This window comes from Elgaria multicarinata, chromosome 2 (assembly GCF_023053635.1).
Source record: "Elgaria multicarinata webbii isolate HBS135686 ecotype San Diego chromosome 2, rElgMul1.1.pri, whole genome shotgun sequence".
Classification (NCBI taxonomy): Eukaryota; Metazoa; Chordata; class Lepidosauria; order Squamata; family Anguidae; genus Elgaria; species Elgaria multicarinata.
In genome coordinates, this window is record NC_086172.1 from 130742296 (window position 1) to 130765330 (window position 23035).

Sequence of the window (23035 nt, forward strand, 5' to 3'; positions counted from 1 at the left end):
AACAAAGGGTGAGGTGGAGTAGTGATAGCACAACAGTTTCAGTTAACGAAGTAGAGACAAGTAGAGGCAAGAGAAAGGAGGAATAAAATTGTTCTACTCTAAGGCTCTAGAGGCTTTACTTACAACACTGCATTGGGCTGCATATTAGAAGACAAAACTGTTCTAGCTTCATGCTGGAATAACTTACTCACAATCCTCCTCCTTCACGTCCCGCTTCTCGCTCTTGTCGTGACTTGCAATCTATCAATTTTGAGGCTTTTTCCCAGTCTCTAGCCTCCTCCCTTCCTTCTGTCTGTTCGGCTGTCTCCTTGGACTCAGCTGTCTCCTTCTTTAATTCCTCCTTATCTTCAACTCTTGATAATCTTGCTCCATCTACAACTCGGATAGCTCGCCCTTCTCAACCCCAACCGTGGCTCACCTCTTCCCTCCGCTACCTTCGCTCTTGTTCCCGGGCAGCTGAACGCCTTTGGCGTAAGACCAGGGACCGGGCAGACTTTGTCCATTACAAATTTGTACTCTCCTCTTTCTCTTCTGCCATCTCACTGGCCAAACAGCAGTACTACTCAACGCTGATCCAGTCAAATGCTAGGCATCCTCAGCGGCTCTTTGCGTCCTTCAATTCTCTTCTGAAGCCTAATCCGCCATCTCTCCCCGCCTCTCTGTCTGCTAATAACTTTGCCTCTTTTTTCAATGCTAAAATCCAAACTATCCGCTCTGATCTGGCCAGCTCTGCTCCTCTTCCAGTTCCTGTTCCTCATCTGTCAGCTCCTCCTGCAAATTTCTCTGCGTTTCCTTCAGTCTCTGCGGATGAACTGTCTACAATACTGCGCTCTTCGAAGCCTTCCACTTGTTCTCGTGATCCGATTCCTTCTCGCGTCTTTATTAATCTTATTCCTGCTATCCTCCCTTCCTTGCTACATATTATTAATCTTTCTCTGTCCTCTGGTTCATTTCCTTCTGCTTTTAAACATGCTACAGTCTCTCCCATTCTCAAGAAACCTACTCTTGATAGGCTATCTCTATCTAACTACCGACCTGTCTCTTTGTTGCCGTTTGTTTCAAAGATCCTGGAGCGTGCGGTCTACTCTCGCTGTCTTGACTTTCTTTCTAGTAACTCTGCTTTGGATCCATTTCAATCTGGATTCCGTCCTCTGCATTCCACCGAAACAGCCCTTACTAAGATCACCAATGATCTCCTTACTGCCAAGTCTAAAGGCCATTATTCCGTTCTTATTCTCCTTGATCTAACTGCAGCCTTTGACACGGTTGATCATGATCTTCTCTTAGATTCCCTTCATGACCTTGGATTTTGTGGCTCTGTCTATAACTGGTTTGCCTCCTATCTAGCGGGTCGCTCTTTCAGCGTGTTGGCTAATGGCAGCTCGTCTTCCTCCTTTCCCCTTTCAGTAGGGGTTCCGCAAGGCTCGGTGCTTGGCCCGTTGTTGTTTTCCTTATACATGTTGCCCTTGGGCAAGCTTATTCAATCTCATGGCCTCCAATATCATCTGTACGCCGATGATACACAACTATATCTGTCATCTCCGGAACTTTCTCCTGATGTTCACGATCGTATCTCGGCATGTCTTTCAGATATCTCAGCTTGGCTGCTTCATCGTCGCTTGAAACTTAACATGGCAAAGACTGAATTGCTTGTTTTTCCTCCTAAACCTTCTCCTCATCTCTCATTCTCTCTTACTGTCAATGATGTTACGCTTACTCCGGTCAAGGAAGCTCGTAGCCTTGGCTTTATCTTCGACTCCTCGCTCTCCTTTATTCCTCATATTGAGGCAGTAGCTAAATCTTGTCGATTTTTCCTGTATAATATTGCCAGGATTCGATCATTTTTGTCTGTCTCTTCTGCCAAGACGCTTGTTCATGCACTGGTTATTTCACGGTTGGACTACTGCAACCTTCTTCTCTCTGGCCTTCCTTCTTCTCACATCAGTCCGTTGGTTTCTGTTCACCACTCTGCCGCAAAGATCATCTTCTTGGCTCGCCGCTCTGACCATGTTACTCCGCTTCTGAAATCTCTTCATTGGCTTCCAATTCACTTCAGAATCCAATATAAACTTCTCCTGTTAACCTTCAAAGCTTTTCGCGGTCTAGCTCCTTCCTATCTCTCCTCTCTCATCTCACACTATTGCCCCGCTCGTGCTCTTCGCTCCTCTGATGCCATGTTTCTCGCCTGCCCAAGGGCCTCTACTTCCCTTGCTCGGCTTCGTCCATTTTCGTCTGCTGCCCCTTACGCCTGGAACGCTCTTCCAGAACATTTGAGAACTACAAGTTCAACCACAGCTTTTAAAGCACAACTAAAAACTTTTCTTTTTCCTAAAGCTTTTAAAACTTGATGTTGTGCAGACTTCTACTGTTACTTTCTACTGTTAGTTTTTCCCTACCCAGTGCCTGCTTACCCTACCCTGTACCTGTTTGCATTCTCTTCCCCTCCTTATTGTTTTACTATGATTTTATTAGATTGTAAGCCTATGCGGCAGGGTCTTGCTATTTACTGTTTTACTCTGTACAGCACCATGTACATTGATGGTGCTATATAAATAAATAATAATAAATAAATAAAATAAAACTTTCCCTTCTCCCATTCTTGCAGCCCCTTTATACCCATGTAAAATCATTTCAGTGTCTTTGGCATTGGGAAGGGAGGGAACCCAGTCCTGGCTGTCTGCAACAATAGTCCAGATCCTCTACCAGTGCTCTATCCTTTAGGAATCTCTTATGCAATTAAGTGCAAAAGACTGCCACTGTGTTTATTTTCAAGTTCCTCAGTTACCAGAGTTTATTGGGGTTTCTGTTAGTTGGCATTTGGTTGTACTTCCTTTGATGTCCTTCCTAGTAACAGACTTATTGCTCTTCTGGCTGTCTGGAGTACCGTAGTTCAGGAATGGAGATTTTCTAGATGGAGTCTTGGTAAGGGAGCGCTTGTGCTCATTGTCTGTTGTAGATTCAGAGAATCTGCACAAAAACAATTATTTTCAGGATTTAATGGTTCAATTTCAGCTATTCCTTAAATCCATTTCTCCCAAATAATTATTTATTTATTTTATTTATTACATTTCTATACCGCCCAAAAGCCGGAGCTCTCCGGGCGGTTCACAAAAATTAAAAACATTCAAAGTATAAAATTATAGCCCCAAATGCATAGACCTTAATCCCATAGTGTTATATGAACTTGACAGATTTTCACGTTACCAGATGAATAACTCTACATGTTTATTAGTAGTTAATGGCGCTTATAGTATTATTTACCTGACATTCATTTTGGTTTCTGAGAGGCCAGTTGAGTTGAATGCTGATTTCCGAGATAAAATACTTTTGTTCGCAGTGCCAAGAGAATTGCGTGGTGAACGTCTCAAGTTTACAGGAGTACACGTAGCAGAGAGCATATTCTTTTGAGGAAGGGGGCTTAATAAAATCCCTCTGGAACGTGTCTACAAACATGAAGAGTATTTGCACATTTTAAAGTCTAGCCTGACTGAAAACATGAGAGATCAGAAAGACCTTCTGTTTCAAAGTAAATTTTAACCAAGAATTTATCCTCACCTTGGAATGACTATTAAGCATTTCATTCTGAGAGGTCTTCCGGTAGTTACTCTTCTTGGCCAGCACCTGCCAAAATTGGAAGATAAGACTGTATTATTTATTTATTACATTTATGTACCGGCCCATAGCCGAAGCGCTCTGGGCAGTTTACAAAGGTTAAAAACAGTGAACATTAAAAACAAATATACAAAATTTAAAACCATAAAAAGCGTAACATACAAACAAAAAAACCCAGACAATATCCTTTTAAAACAACTATTCTGGGGTCAGTTAAAAACTAATCATATGCTGTTAAATGCCTGGGAGAAAAGTCTTGACCTGGCACCGAAAAGATAACAATGTTGGCACCAGGCAAGCCTAATCAGGGAGATCATTCCATAATTGGGGCGCCACCACTGAAAAGGCCCTCTCCCTTCTTGTATATTTGTCTTATAATAAAACCCATTTAAAAAACCTCAGGTTTTCTGTGTGGATGCTGTTCTAGAGTCCTTACTTGGTCATGGAGATGAATGTTGCCAAATTAGGAGCATAATTTACCCCAAATGAATCATTTTGCTTTGCCCCCAGCCCCCTCTCCAGAGGGTCAAAAGTCACATAAAACCTACCTATTACTGCCAGTATAAGAGCCATTAAGGGACCTGCTACATATACCAGAAGCTTGAAATGATAGGTGGAAAACCGTTAGACATGGGACTAGCCTGAGTTAGAGCTGAAATTTAAAAGTCAGATTGAGATCCTCCTCAGAAAGGACTTGATATTGACAAGTTTGTCCTCTCACGTTACAGAAACCTGGCTGGGGAATGGAGGGATCCACCTTTTTTCCTTTCCTTTTTTAGTATAACAGGCATAGGGATTGTTTTGTATCCCTCCCACTGCTGCTCAACCATCTCCATGCCTGAGGTGCTAGAGTTTGTCTAAAAACTATTTTGAGGAATTTCTACATTCACACCGAGGCATCTTCATCTGGTGCAGCTTAGGATTTCATGACTTCCATGGCAACTAGGGTTTTTCTCAATTAATTTCTGGCCATACACATGACATGGCATAAGCTTGACTTGGTGATTGTTAGTCAGGCTGTAAGTGATCTGAGGGTAGGGGGGTTGAAAGAACTCTTGTAATGGACAGATCGTTGCCTTCAAACTTGGTTGGCATGGGGGACCCATTAAACTGGTCTGCCCTTGAAAAATGAGAGATTTTCTGAATGCTCTGCCACTTTTCTAGCCGCTAGGGCTTTCACAGAATTGTCAGCTCTACTACATCGTGGAACAGAGAGATGAACCAGAACTTGGCATGGTCATGCCTGTTTAAACTTTTTATTCCAAAGATTCTACATATATTAGGGGCGGGGGAGCCTTAACACTTACCTTGTCCTCATTAACTGAATTGCTGAAGTTGTGAATCATTTTCTTTTTCTTTTCAATGTAATCATCAATAGATTGCATTTTCTTAAACTGAGCTTCATGAATCTTCTTAAAGTCTACAGAATTAAAAGAGTATATTAGTAATATTTTTCAGAAGTACAATACTAATTTGTTAGTTCAAGTTTGCAGCTTCCAACAAAGGAGCAATTAAGATTGAGCACATATCTGGACTGAAAAAAAATATGCCAAGCAGTGGGAATGAAGTACGCTTGGCCTATTTTGTTTAAAATCTCATGCACAGCAAGGACAAGGAGTTGTATTCACAGAAGATGTAAATTACCTATATGTACTTAAGAACAGGCAAACACAACATTTCCTGTTAGTTAGCTGTTGAAAAAAGTTTTTACTTTGTACATACATAAAAAAAATAAAATGGTGTACTTTGCATAATTTAACAGTCCTCAGTTTTAATTAAATGTTATATTGTTATTGTCCTTCAGTTCTTATCTAGGATATTAGTTTTACCACAATTGCATACACATGTAATTTATTCTCTCATTCTTTAGTTGGAGGATCTTATTCCCTCAGTACTTGCATAAACGGTTTCAACTTCTGCTACCATATAAAATAGTAGGTCTTGACATCTGTTCTTTTTAGGTTTCAAAAATGTCAATAAAAATATTAAGGGTTCCCCAGATTAGTTATTCTATTACACAATTTGATATTGTTAGACTAGTATTTCTTAACCATCAGGAATGCGAAGACCTTATTTCCCCTTTACATTTCCAGCACAGAGGATCATAAGTGGCTGTAACATGTGAGACACTGACCCTTTCTACACCTAAGGATTATCCCAGGCAAATGGAGGGATCATCCTTGCCTGCTCCCGGGATCTCCTGTGTGTCATTTGCATGCACAGGAACGATCCCAGGACAATCCCTGGGAAAAAGGCAGGTGTAGAAATGGCCACTGACCCAGTTTGCATGATGTAACTATCAATGGTTAAGCATTGTTCGTGAGTGCATAATGGCAAGGGAGCATGGCGGTTCCTGTCAGCTCACCCTCTTTCCAACAAACCAAGAATGCCCCATTGTTACTATATAAAAAACTGGAAACTCTTGAGTTGTTTGGAAGAGTTAACTGAAGTTTTATTAGATGAATTATAGGTTGTTAAATCCCTAAACCACCTAGTTTAGAAAAGAGGAAGTGGTAAGCATGAGGGAGGAGCTAGCCCAATGCCATGAGTAAACAACCCATAGTTAGCATTATGTGTGAATTTTATATACCATAAAATTCCCAATAGTAATGCTCTTAAATTAGTTCATGTGAAAAATTAGTGCTCTCTCCAAATATTTTCAGCATGTCAAATCATATTGTATAACCTAAATCCTGGGCCAAACTCCTTATGAAGTTTTTTACTTGCTGTTTCATAGCACTATTCCAGAAGCATTTTATAATTGTGACAATAAATTTAAGTCCCCCCCCCCCAAAATGCTGCCATCTACTCTAAAGTTATTATTATTATTTGCATTTTTATACCGCCCAATAGCCGAAGCTCCCTGGGCAGTTCACAAAAACTAAAACAATTCAAAGTATAAAACAAACAGTATAAAAAACATGATATAAAATACACTTAAAACAAATTATACATTACACGATTAAAACATCCTGAAAACATTCTAAAATTTCACAGGATAGGCCTGCCGGTATTGCTTTTTTAAATTCTAAAAGACTGTCAAGTTGACGAATCTCCTCCGCCAGGCCATTCCACAGTCTGGGAGCAGCAGAAGAGAAGGTCCTCTGGGTAACAGTTGTTAATCTAGTTTTTGCTAGATGAAGTGGATTCTTCCCAGAGGACCTGAGTGTGCAGGGCAGATTGTATGGGAGAAGGCGATCCCACAGGTAGCCTGGACCCAAACCATGTAGGGCTTTAAAGGTAATAACCAACACTTTGTACTTTGCCCGGAAACTAATTGGCAGCCAGTGAAGAGATTTTAAAACTGGTGTAATGTGGTCACCCCTAGGTGTACGAGTGACCAGCCTGCTGTGATATTTTGGACTAATTGAAGTTTCCTGACTAGGCACAGAGGTAGCCCCATGTAGAGCACATTACAGAAATTGAGCCTCGAAGTTACCAGTGCGTGCACTACCGTCTTTAGGTTTTCCAACTCTAGGAAGGGGCACAGCTGGTATATCAGCCGAAGCTGATAGTAGGCACTCCTGGCCGTCGCATCTATCTGGGCTATCATTTGGAGTGACGGATCCAGAAGCACCCCCAAGCTGCGAACACAGTCTTTCGGGGGAGTGTAACCCCATCCAGAACTGGTTGACACACCTCCAAACCCAGGTTGTGGCCTTTGACAGCGAGCACCTCTGTCTTGTCTGGATTCAGCTTTAGTTTGTTTTTCCTCATCCAGCCCATTACTACCTCCAAGCATTCAGAGGAGACACACTATACTTAGCTGATGCTGTTGTCGAAGGCATAAGAGAAATATATTTGGGTGTCATCAGCATACTGATAGCACCCCGTCCCATGCCTCTGGATGATCTCTCCCAGCGGTTTCATGTAAATATTAAATAGCATTGGGGAAAGGATGGCACCTTGCGGTACGCTGCACAACAGCTCCTTTTTTTGAGGAGCAGCTATCCCCAAGCATCACCATCTGGAACCTGCCCGAGAGGCAGGACCAGAACCACCGAAGGACAGTGCCCCCGATTCCCAATCCCCTCAGGCGATCCAGAAGGATACCATGGTCAATGGTATCGAAAGCCGCTGAGAGGTCCAAGAGTACCAGCAGGGACACACTCCCCCTGTCAATACTCAGGTGTAGATCATCTGCTAAGGCAACCATAGCAGTGTCAACTCCATATCTTGCTCTAAAGCCAGTTTAAAATGGGTCTAGAAAATCTGTGTCATCCAAAACTGCTTGGAATTGGTGAGCAACCGCCCTCTCGATCACCTTGCCCAGAAATGGAAGATTTGATATTGGTCGATAGCTGTTAAGATCCAGAGGGTCCAGGGAGGGCTTTTTTTAGAAGTGGCCGTACCACCGCTTCTTTTAAACACGATGGAAAACTCCCCTCCCCGAGAGATGCATTAATAATACATTGTAGTTGTAATCTAACTACATCTCCTCCCTGGGCAACCAACCAAGAAGGACAGGGATCGAGAGGGCAAGTCGTCTTCCTCACTCTTCCAAGCAGCTTGTCCACGTCCTCAGTATTCACCAACTGAAACTGATCCAGTGTAATCCTGCTCATGGAGTTGCTGGACACTCCATTGTCAGCTTCTGCTATAATGAGTGTCTAAGTCGGCTCTTATCTGAGAGATTTTATCTGTGAAATGATCATTAAAGGCATCACAGCAAACTACCGAAGGCTCTAAAGTCGGGTTCAGGGGGTAAGGTGTCTGCGTTAGACCCCTCACCACCCTGAACAGTTCAGCTGGACGCGAATTCGCAGACGCAATGCGGGCAGAGATGAAATTTTTCTGCACGTATTGCCACCCCATAGGAACGAAGATGTTCCCTATGTTGTGTCTTGTCGGATATAAGTCAAGTTTTCCACCATCAGCGCTCTAGTCGTCGTCCTTCCCACTTCAACTCCCTGAGATCTTCTGTATACCATCTAGCCCAGTATTGTCGATACTGACTGGCAAGAGCCCTCCAGGTTTTCAGACAGGAACTTTTCCAGGAGGTCCTGAGGATTGTACTTGGAGCTTTCTGCATGCAAAGCATGCGCTCTATTACTGAGCAACAGCCCTTCCCCTATGTATTAAAAAAAGCCTGAAGACGGTTGCTAGATACCATATCAGTGTTTTTGAAGCAAGTTTTTCTTTAAATATTACACACATTTTTATAATCCAAGTCAGAAAATAAGCTATAGGAAAGAGCAATCAGGTAAACAGATGAGACAGTGATGACAGATAATTGCATACCATTTCTAAAAGTTATAGTTTGTGTACAAGTTAATATTTTGTGAATGGATTTGTTAGCATAGTTAGCCTGCAACTTACTCGGAGTGGTAGTAGTTGTCTTTGTTCTTGCAGGTTTGGACACGCTGCCTGTGTAACAAGGTCTCTTTCCAGAGAAAGAATCTGTAAGAGTCTTGTCTTATGCAAACAGATCAAAGACATAGGTTTAACATTACTGGGAAACAGAATAATGCTATATGATTTCAAAACTATGCTTAAAATTCTCAAACCTCTGAAGTTATTAAGCTGGCCAAATTCAGCTCTTGCAAGTTTCAATCAAGAATTGTATTTCATGAGATAGTTCTTATGTATGCTAGGATTCAGTAATAATTCCTTTAACTGTTTTGTGCAGTAGTAATATCATTAGTCCACTGAGCATGCTAGTGGAAAGGCAGGGAATAAAAAGGGAAGCACACTTCTGTCTGTTCCAATGAGTATGTCATTGCAGCAGTGTAGCTTTAATGTCTCTGCCCCAGGGCTATCACCACCATGCCCCTGAGAATAAAATAGTGGCATGCATGATCATTTAAGAGAGGTCAAAGTAGAATGCACACTTACAAAGGTGAAGCTTCTTTCACAATAGACTTAGCTTGAGACTACTGGCCACTGCTGCCCTTGTATTTTGCTGTCTCTGAACTACTGTTCAGTTCCTGAAAATCCCAACTTTTTATTAAACTTGAATTCTTAGATAGCAAATTTACTAGTGATAAACACACTGCAGTTGCTCACTATCAAAGCACAAAAAAAAAAGCATTCAACTTTTAAGTGCAATTTACTTTCAGCTCTTTTTTGAATAGTAGAATCCTTCTCATGTTGTAGGCTTGGAGTGGCAGAATTTTCTGCCAAGATTTCTGCCATTCTGCTGTTTGTTAGACATTCATTTTGGATCACATTCAGTGTATTTCCAGAATCTTGGGTCTCTTTATTTTCTTTCAGCTCTGTCAGAATCTGCAGTTCAAAAATGTGGGTCAAATATACTTTCAGAATTAGGATGCAATCTTATATCCACTTACCTAGAAGCAAGCCCCAAGTGAACTCAATGGGATTTACTTCTGAGTACAGGATTGGAAAGTTAGAACACCGTTCTTTATTTGCTTTTTAGCTACAGGAAAACAGTAAAAGAGAACTAATTTTTACACTATCCATCTGACGAATTCTTTACAGATTTAACTTATGCTAAAATGAGAGTTAAAGTATCATTTCTCTGCCATTTTAGAATCAATGGTGAGAATCCAATGAGGCACTTATGCCCCTGCAATTTTTCCAGTGCAAACGCCACCAACCTGCCCTGTTCCAGAAAAAGAGCATTTTTGCTAATTTCTGGTTGCCCCCCAGAAGCACAAAATCTGTGCTCCGCAAGCAGTGTGTGCTGCTTGTGGACGGGAATTGGCAGGGCGCAAGAGAATCGCCGGAGCCATGAGTGCCCCATTGGATTCTGTCCAAAGATTGCAAGACACGGCTGTTTATGTAAAGACATGAAAGATACTAGTATTTATCTCAAAAAGTATAGTATGGAGTTTTAGGGTTTTAACCGAAGTCTACACTGGATATTAACAGTGCAATTCAGAAGGAAGTCCTATAAGTTTAGTCAGACTTACTCTCAGGTAAGTGTCTATAAAATTATAGCCAAAACAAGTAAATACACGTTTACTCATTCTGTCCTTCATATGTAAACAATTAACTGAATTGAGAAATATAATGTATTCCTGAGAATCTCAACTTTCATTTAAAAAAAAAAAAGCGAGTTTATAACATATGCAATTGAATCCTGATCATGTTTTCTTAGAAATCCTACTGAGCTAAACAGGCTTACTAAATACACTCCTATTAAGGGCATAATCATATGCAGGTTTAGATAGAAAATGCCCACCAATTCCCAACATTCCCATGCCAGCTGGGGAATGCTGAGAGTTGTAAGACTTTTTTCCATTTAAACTTGTGCCTTAAATGTGTTTAGCCCTTCAGGCTGCTAACTAAGCTTGTAAATATATGAGCAAAACAGAGGGATCAGAACATGAATTTAAATGATCCGAGGGAAGAATTCACCGCCCTCCTGATGATCAACAGAGAGAGAATAAATCTTGTGAAGTTAAGCAGCAATGCATAATCTGTACAAGTTGTAAAACTGACTTTCTTGGCACATATTTTGTAAAGTGCACAATATACAACTCTTGTAATGATTTAGCCATTTGTTTACTATACAGAGTGGCCCAAAAGTAGGAATACAGTACCTCCCATCAACATTCTAAACAACTGTATACCTACTTTTGGGCCACCTGGTATGTTTTATATACATTGCTTTTAGTATTTTTCATAGAAAACAAGAAGCATAAAATACCAACAAATGTCTAATACACGTAGAATTACCTCTTTTTCTGAATGAACTTCTGTTTTCTCTTCATGAACATTTTTTCCTTTGGGATTTTTCAGTGCTTTGTTATCTTTGTGTTTTCTACGTCTTTTGGTGACCATGGACAGGTTTACAGGAATTGGACTGCTGTCACACTCCTCTGCATCTGTGTAAGAGGAGGCTCTTTCGATGCTCTATACAAAAATAAAATTAGGACTATATTATTTCCATTTCCAAATTATTTGAGTATCAGTGAAGAAATGAGATTTTTGTAGCTAGTAGCAGCTACTAACTTGTTTGGTCATGCTGGCTAACAATTTATGCCACAAAAATGAATTTGATAAAGCAAGCCAGGTAACAAATCAGCTCTTGCCATGAGCAAGTGTTTCAGAAGCAAAGTATATTTCATTCTGTGGAAAGCACAAAAGTTGTTCAATTAGCGGGTACCTTTCTTAGAAACAGATTAATAGCTTTTCAAACTTTTTTGTGCTTACCATATTTCCATTTTCGTTTATTGGCTCACAGAAGTGCTGCTTCAACACATTTAAGAGCTTATCCGCCTACAAAATAGAACACAATTTCAGAGCTTCAGTATATAAAGTATCATTTAATAGTTTCAGTATATAAAATGCAAAAATACACGATGTGATACATAAGGCCTGTTCAGAAGACACTTTAAACCACAGCTTTAACCATGGTGAATAAGGCGTTTTTCTTTATTCATCATGGTTAAAGCTGTGGTTTAAGGTGTCTTCTGAACATGGCCATAACATGAATAAAACAAAAATGTTTCTATTAACAGATTTGTCTTGAAACAATTAACATGTGTAGTGTGTTTGCCAGTTGGAATAAAAAAATGTCACATACATCCTCATTTTGTTCAGCTATCAGAAATTTGAAAATGCTGTAATAGGCTTTCTTCAAATGATTAAGGGTAGAATTCAACCTCGGGTGCACTTTACATTTCAGAATTACATATGTAAACCTATAACACAGTCCCTCCCAAAACAGCCTGGAACAAAGAATATATCCCAAGAAATCTATTAGTTTTTCTATTGGGGTGTTTTGTTCCAGTCACTGGAAAGTATTGGGATAAAAACAAACAAACACCAAAATCCATTTTAGTGTAATACCTATTATGCTAATATGAATAACACAAACATTGGCATTTTTCTTATGATCAACATGACTAACTTTACTTTTGGGAGGAATAATAAAATAATAATTATTATTAATTATTTATTTGTTACCCGCCTCTCCCTCTGGATCGAGGCGGGGTACAACACAAACATTAAAAAAAAGTGTCTCATGCTACAGAAAAGCATTACTAACTTTCCTTCTTTTGTAGCCACACACAGATCTTTATTTTACTACCCCAACACACATTTGAATGTGGCTTGCCGGTACTAAAATACCTCCCAACTTTGTGTTTCAGCTTAGGAAGGCTAGACAAAGAGGAACAGATAGTCACGAGGTGCATTTAAAAGCACTGTTGACAAGTAATCCCGAAGATCACCCTCTGGCGTATCCCTCCCCCACCAAAATACAGACAAGCTCCTATCCTTTATAAGATGGCACACGCAGCCGCCACTTGGGCACCCCAGAACCACACAGCTCAACTCATTCCATATGAATTTGTGACACTTGGTCCTCTCTGTCATGTTTTGACACAGCTGAAGAGCGGCTTGCTTGCATCCTTCTTAGAGGGGAAGGAAGACTGTAAACTACGCGCACGAATAACAAGGTGCGGTTATACCCGAGGCAGGGAGTGGGGAGTCACGCGGCGACATGGCGGGTGGCCTTTACAGGGCAGCGGAGGCACCTTTCCCGCCGGACATATGTATTTCTCCCTCATCGCCCAGATAAAAACCCAGGACCGGCTGTTGTTAGAAGAAGAAAAGCCAGGCTAGGAATACTTGCTTTAAAAAGCAGCCGCCCCTCTAGCCGAAGCCCACAGCTTCTCCCATGTCATCGCAGCCCCCTCGCCTCCTGCCCCGCCTCAAGCCCCTTCCCGGCTAATCCAAGCCCGGGCAGCCATTCCCTCCGTCCCTCGCCCGCACCTTGAGGTTGGCCTTCAGCCCCGCAGACTTGGCCAGGCGCTGCAGGTCGCTATACTTGAGCGTCTCCAACTGCTGCGGCGAGGGCGCTTCCATGGCTGGGAACGAGAGCAGAGCCCCGACGGCCGCCAGAAACAGCCGAGCGGAAGCCTCGGAGCTTCCTCGGTTCAACCGCTGCGCTTCAAATCCACCCCCGAGGCGCGCGCGCCCTCTTCTGTCCCGCCCCCGGCCTTCGAAATTCCCATTCGCGGTGCCGCATTGGCCGAGACCCTTCCGAAGAGGCTGGTGCTCGAAGGAGGGCCACGACCAATAGGATCCCTGGATTAAAGCCTTTGTTTATTTTTAAAAGTTGAATCTTTGGTTCCTCGTTGACTTCAGGGAAAATAAACGCGCCCCTCGTAACCTGATTGGGTAACAGCAACAGGACCCGCGAGTGCTGTCCAATTAACGCGGACAACCGGCTAACCTGTCTGAGGGCGAGAATGAAGGAATGCTCCAATAAGCGCAACAGGAGGCGGGAACTAGGTTTGAATCCTTGGCGGAAAGCAAAATGGCGGTCCGGCGGCAACTGCTGCATCTTTTTCAGGAGCCCCAAGTAGGAAGCGCAATTATGGTGGAGCGGGGGGCAGCCAGGACCGCGAACGGCCACAGCGCGCAGCAACGCGCAAAGGCGCTGGAGAAGGCCGGAGAGCGCGTCCCTAGCGCTCGGGGGCTCAAGCTGGAGGACTGTGCGCTCTATCAATGCCGGCGCTGCCGGGCGGTCTTGGGAGACTCGCTCCATCTGTGCGCTCAGGAGGAGAAGCTCCGCCTTCTCGTTTGCTTCAGTGAGTGAATCAGACTCTTGACCGCGGCATGGGTTGGTCGCCGCACATGGTGGAAGGGGTACCTTTTATTCAGCGCGAACTTCCGAGTTACACCGAACTCTGATCAGTCAGCATGATGTTCCTAGGACCCGGGAAAATAGATACTAGTCACAGGTGCCACATACACGGGTCATTCTTGCACTTGTTATGCTTGCATGTGGTCGTGTGAAGCGGTCCGCGGTCATTTTTTTCAAATTAGTTTTGTAAAATAAATTGACCAAGTGAAAACATAGAGGCTTAATTTAAAAGTTTCAAAATATACAAACCATTGGCTTCATTAGCATGGAAAGGCTGTTAGTCACTCTCTGTAGAACTGGTACACATGTACATGAATATCACTTAATGACTGACAGCTGAATGTATAAACAGACTCGATTGGAAAGCGGTGCATGAAGTGAGGTTATGTGGAAGATCTCTCAGTGATGACATTCACACGTACAAATCATCATGCAGTGAATGGACCTCCTCGCTCCCTTTTCCTGGCATACTAAGCCTTATAAGACGTGGTGTAAGTTAATATGGCCAAATTGCTCTGTTGAAGATACATATTAAGAGGTTCTATGACAAACTGCATTCCGAAATGCTTATGTGACCCCCATCACACCAGTACTTTTTATCTGGGATTTAATTTTTTTACTGTTCCTAGCTTATAACTGTTGCTGCCAATGGGGGACATATATGTATTAAACCACTTCTTATGTATCCAGTACTACACTGCAATATTTGTGTGCCTTGGATTCAGTCTTAATTCAAATATTGGCATTATTTATTGAACAAAAGGGACTCTATGGGTGCAATCTATGCATGTTTAGACAGAAAATTGTCCTACAACTCCCAACATTACTGGCTGAGGAATGCTGGGAATTGTAGGACTTCTCTCTGTCTAAACATACATAGGATTGCACCCTTAGACATACTTGGGTCTAAATAGGTTTGTCTGACTATGCGTTATACTTTAATCTTCCCCTTCCTACACGGCAGTATATAAGACCCGGGCTCCACCTTATCACCATAATAATTATGAGGTAAGAAATGCTGAGAGCCTGGGTCCTGGTCATCTGGTGGGTTGTAGCCAATATTAGTCTTGTTTAGGGTGGCTTAATAATGCTTTGAATTGTGGTTTGTCATTGGGCCCGTGATGATGATAATCTTTTTTCTGACCTCATTCCTGTCAAAATAAGTGGGTAACAAATATGATATGCTTGATGGGCCTGTACAGACAATACACTAAGCCTTGGTAGGTGCTAAGTGTTTTGCAGCAAGTGGTTAGTGAGTGTGTTTAAACTGTGATTATGTAGCCACGGGTTAGGAATGGTTCACATGACATGCTATGCCATAGTGTTTAGCTCAAAATGCTTCATCATCATAGTTTAGCATGTTGTCTGAACAGGGCCACTGAATCATGGGTTGCGTGAATACAGCTGTGCTAACAAAGCATGGTTTGTTAATCCTGAATCAGTTCACAACCCGACAACAAATCATAGGTTCTCTTTGTGGAGGGGAGGAGACCAGAGGCCAGGATATGATCTATACTGAACCTCTACCAGCCTCCTTTCCCCCTCCGAAATATTGCTAAACAGACAAAAAGGCTGTCTAGCAAAAAATGCAGGGTGGAAGGATGGGGAGGCAAAGATCATCTTCGTCACTTCTCCTACCCTGCATTGGATGATCAGAAGCCTCTGGGTTCGGAGGCTTCCAATCACCAAGGGCACAATTGATAGGATTACACCCTTAAATACTCATTCAGAAATGTCTATAATATTATATGTTGAAGTGGATGTTGTAGGAATTCTAGCAGTAGATGCCCCTCACATTTTTATTTTTGTATGAAACAAGAAGAATTTTACAGGAGTCTAAGATACAAAAAGTAAATAAATGAAGTAATAAATGAAAAAATGCTTTTGATTCAAATGTGTTGGTGACTACTTAACACCATGTAATTTCCAAAAAAAATCTCTTTTTAGAGGTCACGAATGATGTTGCTGTGGAAAATGAGTTGATGGTCTGTGTTGAGGGAGATCTCATTGGATGGTAGGTGTTTGCTTTTTAAAAAAACATTTCTTATGCTTTTCTTCTGGTTCTTCTTAATCTTCACTGATGTTAGAAGATCTTGGAACCCTATGCAACCTGTTTTAAAATCTCTGCACACAGCTTATAGAGGTGGCTAATGCAATAAGCTGCTTTAGTTATGCTTTTTGAAAATAAAATACCTTGCTAAATAAATGTTTCTTCTTCTATGTTTTATGAAATATAGTTATATACAAGACATGATTTGAAACTTTTACCTGGCTTCATATTCTGGCTTTTTCTTCCAGCACCTACAACGTGTTGATCTGTCGGTCCTGTGAAACAGCTATTGGCATCAAACCCTATTGTTCCAAACCTCTGGCTTACCTGCGAGGTCTCTTCTGTCTCTTTAAGGACAACATCATTTGGTTAGTTTCCTCCAGATATGTACAGAATTGCTCAGATGCTTAACCCTTGAGATATACTCCAGTCATATGAAGGGCATCAAGTTGATTCACACAAAGCACCCTACACAAGTTTATATATTAAGTCTTTCATAAAAAGGAATATAAAATAAAACCTTTTCAGAAAGACAACAGTCGTAATTGCTCAGGCTGATGGTGTCCTATATATGTACTCTGTTGTGGTTGTTAAACCAATATACCTGGCTAGAAGTGGGCATCCTTTCTCACAGAAAATTTCTGTACCAATAGCAACATCTTGCTGCTGGATGCTGATTTGTCACGAAGTTTCCAATGGGAATACAAGTTTAGGAGGTATATTAAAATAGTTTTAGTTTAATCCATCTCTGGAATGTGTCATTAAACGCTTTTCGTTGCTTGAATTTAAAGGCAAAGAAAGACTGAGTATCATTTTATCTCCTTTCTCCAAGAAGCTCAGAGTCGAATACATGGCATAGCCTCCCTGTAGTAATCCAGCCATTTAGATCACAGGCTGAGAGAGTGCAGGTTCAAAGTCACAAAGTAAACTTCATAGCTGAACAAGAATTTGAATCTGGGACTCCCCAGTCTAAGCCCAACATTCTAGTCATGACACTGGACAATGATCATGCAATGTCTGCAACACCGTTTGATGGCTTGCATGGGTGAAATAACCATCACAGAACAAGATCAAAAGCAGAACTTTCATTTCACCTGACTTAATCTTAAAGGCAATGCTTTTCAGTGGAAGTGGGTTACATGTTTTGATTTGCATATTATTGAATGAGACCACAAGTATTAGAATGTACATGTGTGAATCAGCCTAAAATTGGTTCTGATGCAGAAGTGATCATGGCCCCAAAAATTTAGCCTACCTGAAGGGAGGATAAATCTAAGTACTTCTTTTGTTGAAAAGACAAGTTACATATTAAGTAATTAGGCAGAGATTTCAAAATACTTGGTCATTTAAATCTTAAATCTGCTGCAGTATGAGCTTGAGACTGTTAATTTCAGGACTCTATTTGTGATATAATTGGGGCTTAACTAGTAAAATGAGAATGTTAGCAAAATATTTATATTCACAAAGAAATTAACAATCATAATCTGTTCTGAATATTTAGCAGGTCCTCTTGGTGAAGCATCCACAAAAGGGTCAGGAAACAGAAGACAATATTCAAACATAAATAAGTGGATTTTGGCTCACACAATAGGGCCTCGTCTCCTCCAGTTGTGCCCCCAAAGTTGCACCATATCCTGTGTTGGAATTAGCAACAGCCATTAATTCAAACCCACTGTATAGAGGACAAAATAACTAGTTGAAAAGCCACTCAATGTTTAATGCATGTAGAGAGTTGGGGTTCTAGTTTTGGTTTCACTTTTGCCTACTTTATTTTACCTGTTTTAGTAAGAAGGTTAATAGTAAGTAAAGGTCCTGTTTAAAGCTTGCAGTTTTCTTCTATCTCAAGTGTGGCCAGATAAAACTTACTCTGCAACACCCCCAACCCTCTGGAGCAATTTTTGAGGACATGGGGCGGGGGAAGGGTATTGCCCTTCTCTCAGTTCTGCTGATGGAAGTGGTTCTGTTGGTGCATGGAGTTAATTGGATACCAGCCAATATAAATTAATGTATTACATTGCTCTCTTTTTAATACATTCATAATGATTGATGAGCTAATATTAAAAATGTATTTTTAAAATTTATTTTTCAGTTACTTGTTCAAAACTAAAACCACAATTGAAGCCTCATTGATGACCTGTCCTCCAGTGAGCCTAAAGGAACATGTACAAAAAGTAAACTTTTATGTTTTTATATATATGTCTTGTCTTGCCACGGGGAAACTAAACAGATGGCAATATAACTAAGCCCTGCCTCCTATGTAAACCCTGCAATGGAGAGCCTGTGGCAGATGGCTTAGGCTTTGAAAGGACAAAATTTGATTTTTTTCAACTACTCCACAATGAACTAGACCTCTTTGTATGGATGTAGCCCCTAACCAGTCTTTGTGGTGTTGATGGGATGTAGGAAATATAGGGTGCAAGCTATTTTGAGGGTTTACAGGCAAAGGTGTCTGAAACAGCAGAAATGAAAATATGCCAGTCTTCCCTATGTGTTGGACTACAACTCTCATCATCCTCTGGCAGCATCACACTTTAACATGCAAAATCAGCTTCCGTATCCTCTTCAGATATGCTAAATAATGGCACTTATCATTTTAAGTATAAGGTGCCATCATAGAAGCTGCAATCCTATACCTACTTACTGTGATGAAATCCCATTGAAATCAGTTGGGTTTACCGCTGAGTAGATACATAGTATTGCACTGTTGGTTTATTTCCAGAAATCATTTACACTTTAAAGCTAAATGTGTATAGAAACAAGTATTATGTTCCTCTGTCAAAAGCTGTGGTAAAATAACTCCATGCAGTTCACATTTGTGCCCTCTGAAAAGCCACTCCTGAGGGTCAGGGACCCCTTCCGAATGGCACCAGGTGAGCTATGGGGGACTGCAATGGGAGGGAGGGAGGGAGGGATCAAGAGACTCCCTTTGTGTAACTCTGCATCCAAGCCTGTGTTTATTATAGGACTTAACTGTTTTTAGGTATTATTGACATTAATTTATGGGATTAGCAATAAAATCTTATAACCCAAGATCTTCAAATGATGGGCATGTTTTGTCCTGAATCTGCAGCAACAAGTTTCTTGCCACTTGGGTAACAGCAGAAACATTGTGGTATACGGGAGGAGTCCACGACATGGCTGCTTCCCCACAGCAGTGTTGTCACAGTTGTGAAAGGGACGCTTTTAAGTGCGGAACCCTTGCATGTGTTTGAAGACTTCTGACATTACCCAAGTAGCATGAGGAAGAGTTGTGCTACAGTGGGCTCTACACTCCTTGGGTAATGTTGGAACAGGCCCTGTGTGATAGCAGCATCTCTCTTAAGCAGGCGTAGGCAGAAAGTAGGTCTCCAGATATTTTGGATTTCAGTTCCCATCCTTCCTGAGTGTTGGCCATACTAGCAGGGGCTTCTGGAAGCTGAAGTCCAAAACTGAAATATTTGAGGTGGGAAATTAAAGCACACTTAATCTGATTTAAATGTTACGTTATACTGATATTTTTATTGTAATACTTGTAAAATTTTAGAGACAATAGCATATACTTCCTTTACATTGTTTAAATGTAGGAAAGAAACAAAAGTACTGAAAACTGTTGACTTACTTATTCAGCCTTCCCCAACCTGGTGTGCTCTAGATATTTTGGATTACAACTCGTAGCATCCTTCTGTCAGCATGGCTGGTTGGGGATGCTCGGACTCATTCCTCAACACATCTGGAGGGTACCAGGTTGGGGAAGGCTGCACCAATTTTAGCATCCCAAAGGACTGTGCATAATATGCTGACAAACACTCCTCTATTTCAATAGAGTCAACTATCTTCCACTGAGATTGTTGGGGCACCTTCAGTTTCGCTGTCACTATGAAATTGTTCCATTTCACACCAAGGCATATATGTATTTTAATGATATATGTATTCTTTCACATACTTGGAACACATTACAACTTTGAACCTAACATTGTATTTGCAATTGGCCAAGCTTACCTAACATTCAGCCTGTTCAGACAACATGCTAACCCAGGGTTACGCCGCTAACCCTTTTGCAGCAAATGGTTAGTGAGTGTTTAAACCGCAGTTATGTAGCCACCATGGTTAGGAATGGTTCACACGACATGCTAAGCCATGTTTAGCTCAAAATGCTTAACCACTGTGTCTTAGCCTGTCATTGTATTTGTGCTTGGCATCCATTTTTTGTTAGTAATAAACTTATTAATGAACTTATGAAATGGAAGAATTTCTGTGAAAAATTAAACATTGGACAATTTTTCACCCCACATCATTGTCTGGAGGACACCAGGTTGGAGATGGCTGCTGTAAATTGTTTCCAACTAATCTTGCTGGTGGGAGGGGTGTCTGTCAGCATTCTTGCCTAATGCCAGTCAAATCCTTTGGACATGTCATGAAGGAATGCTCACCTGCCCATATCACATCCCCAAGTTACATTAGAGGTGTTTCTTTTATACTCCCAAGAACCAGATTGACATGAACTATTTTTTTTTTTTAGTTTAACTGGTCTTTGGGCCTACTATTTGATTCCTATGCTATTAACACTGAGTTGAAAAGCAAGGAAGGACTAAGTGCATGGATTCTTTCTTTCTTTTTAGTAGTAATAACCTAATTTCTGGATTATTTATATTTTCCCCCAGTCCTGTATAAATTGTTTTTGAAACTTGTGCACAGGATATTGGACATTTTACCATTGTTTCCGATAAAAGTGCTTAACCTATACAATTTTTGGTGTTGTGTGTAATTTCACTTTACTTACGACTGTTTAATTATTTTTTGTAGTTAAAAGAAAGCCTTGTACTAGTGCACATGCGTCTAGAACAGCTGATTAAGAAACTAGAAGAATTAAAAGAGCAGAGGACTGTGGCAGAGAAGCCAGGCTACAAAGCAAGGCCACATGGCCCAAGCATCTGGATGTACAAGGAGGAAGTTGAACCATTAACTGGTATAAGTTCTACAGTTGCATATCTTGACTGAGAACATGGGAGAGTTTGAAATTGCCTTCATTCAACTGTTCTGGTTGTGTTTGAAAATGGTAGCTGGCATATGTCTTAGGGACCAGCAAATAAGACTACAGAAAACTGTTTCCTTCATAGAAGGCTCAAGTACATTCACTCTTTAAATATGAACAGTTATGACAGTTTATTTTTATATAAAGGTAGAAATGACTCTACTATACTTCCATAGATACACCTATATTATTTTCCTAGGATTGTATTGCAAATATATTTGGATGTTCTGCTGTCTTAAGGAAATGTAAAACTTATACTGCTACTTTTTGGTCAGTATGTCTTTGGATGTGTGTTTTTTCAATTTTGCTTGTGAAAGGTCTGTTGCCACAGGATTCAGTTATAAAACAAGCTTTCAATTAAAAAGCTACTAAACTCAGAATAAAATTTAACACTAGCTGAAATCAAAATGAGTTCCACCACAAAAGGGGTTTAAAACGTTGGCCAAACTAGCAGTGATTGGGCAAATGTTTTAGGAAAGGAAGCACTACAAGTGTGAAGCAGTCCTCATGAAAGCTTCTCCTGTCCTCTTTGCATGAATATACTAATGGAATGTATTAAATAGGCAGATAATCTTCAGATGGCAGGCTGTATGTTGCTCTCCTTCACAAGTAGGAGTTATCCATATGGCCCCAGTCATTTTCTTTTTGTCATTGGGTGGGTATTCAAGGCTAAAACGCTTATTGATGTTTGGTTAGTGTGTACTAACTTATTGGGAATAAGTCTCACAGACTAAAATGGGACTTATTTTTAGCAAATATATGTAGGATCCAATGTCATATTGAAAACAAATGAGATTCACAAGCAATTATGATTAGTCTGCAAATTAAGTTACTGCATAGGTAGGTGACACAGGGAGGAGCAGCCTGATGGGTCAAGGCTGGTGCCCACATTGAACAGCAGCATTGTAAAGCTGGGCTTGGCATTGAGCTGACTGTGGATGTCACAGTGCCCACTAAATGCTTCCCTCTGTGCCTGTAGGGCCTCGTGTCCCTGCATTTTTTTTTTTAAAAAAAAAATCTTACTGTGGCCACGCTGGAAGGAAAAGCGCTATCCTTTTACTAGCCTTCTTCTCCAGCATTCTTAGGAAAAGAGGATAGGGCAGCTGGAGGCATGTGCTCTGCTTTCTAGTGTAAAAACATTTAGCTAAAACTTTTTCAAAAAAGAAAAGGGACCCTGCCACTTTTGGTAAACACAGGGGCGAGCCAGGTATTGATAGACTGGGTTCAGATGACACAGTAGTCAATGGTTGATTAAATAGTCCACCGTTGTCTATTGTGATGTCTGTGGGGCAAAAAAACACCCCACGGTTAGTTATTTCAACGAAATTACCAATGCTGGGCAGAGTTGATTATCTGCACAACCGTTGATTATTGTGTTTTCTGCCGGGCTCTGTTATTTCCCCTGCCTACAGAGTTGCAAGGTGAGAGTGGCAGAAACTCAGTGGGCTCTATTGGCAGGGGAAATAATCCTGTCCCTGGAAGCACTTGTGGAGCCTCAATCGGCGGCTCCCCAGGACAGGCCCTTTTTTTTAACGTCAAGGCCGAATAGAGCAGTCAGCAGAAGATGTCCTCTCGCCATCAAAACTAATGGGAGAGGCACAGGCCTGTACCCTTCACCAGCCCGTGCTTTCCTGCATCAAACAGCCCCTGCTGGGAAAGGACGCTGCATGATCTGATCCCCTGACAAGTCAGATAATTATCCCAGCTCAGTCTATTCTGAAAGTGAATTGCTGTGCAAGAGAAAGGGGGATTCCTTCTATGCAACACCATATCATTTCCCAATACCAGGTTTGGGTAT

General features: G+C 41.2%; 2 protein-coding genes across 2 annotated transcripts in view; one reads left to right on the forward strand and one right to left on the reverse strand.

The window, feature by feature from the left end:
- The window catches only part of NUSAP1 (nucleolar and spindle associated protein 1), an 18081-nt gene extending 4688 nt beyond the window's left edge, over positions 1-13393 (reverse strand). Inside the window, exons 1-9 of the mRNA XM_063117700.1 lie at positions 13300-13393; positions 11720-11799; positions 11257-11422; positions 9666-9837; positions 8932-9027; positions 4920-5032; positions 3556-3621; positions 3262-3443; positions 2786-2967 (exon numbers count right to left, since the gene is read on the reverse strand). Coding sequence (XP_062973770.1) covers positions 2786-2967; positions 3262-3443; positions 3556-3621; positions 4920-5032; positions 8932-9027; positions 9666-9837; positions 11257-11422; positions 11720-11799; positions 13300-13392 — 1150 coding nt within the window. The 5' untranslated portion in view covers position 13393. The remainder of the gene's footprint in view (positions 1-2785; positions 2968-3261; positions 3444-3555; positions 3622-4919; positions 5033-8931; positions 9028-9665; positions 9838-11256; positions 11423-11719; positions 11800-13299) is intronic.
- A 453-nt stretch (positions 13394-13846) lies between these two features.
- OIP5 (Opa interacting protein 5) lies at positions 13847-21286 on the forward strand. Its single transcript, XM_063117697.1, has 5 exons — positions 13847-14120; positions 16124-16190; positions 16475-16594; positions 18316-18397; positions 21009-21286. Exons 1-5 carry the CDS (start codon positions 13847-13849, stop codon positions 21201-21203), a joined length of 738 nt encoding a protein of 245 aa, XP_062973767.1. The 3' UTR covers positions 21204-21286.
- The last annotated feature ends 1749 nt before the right edge of the window (positions 21287-23035 follow it).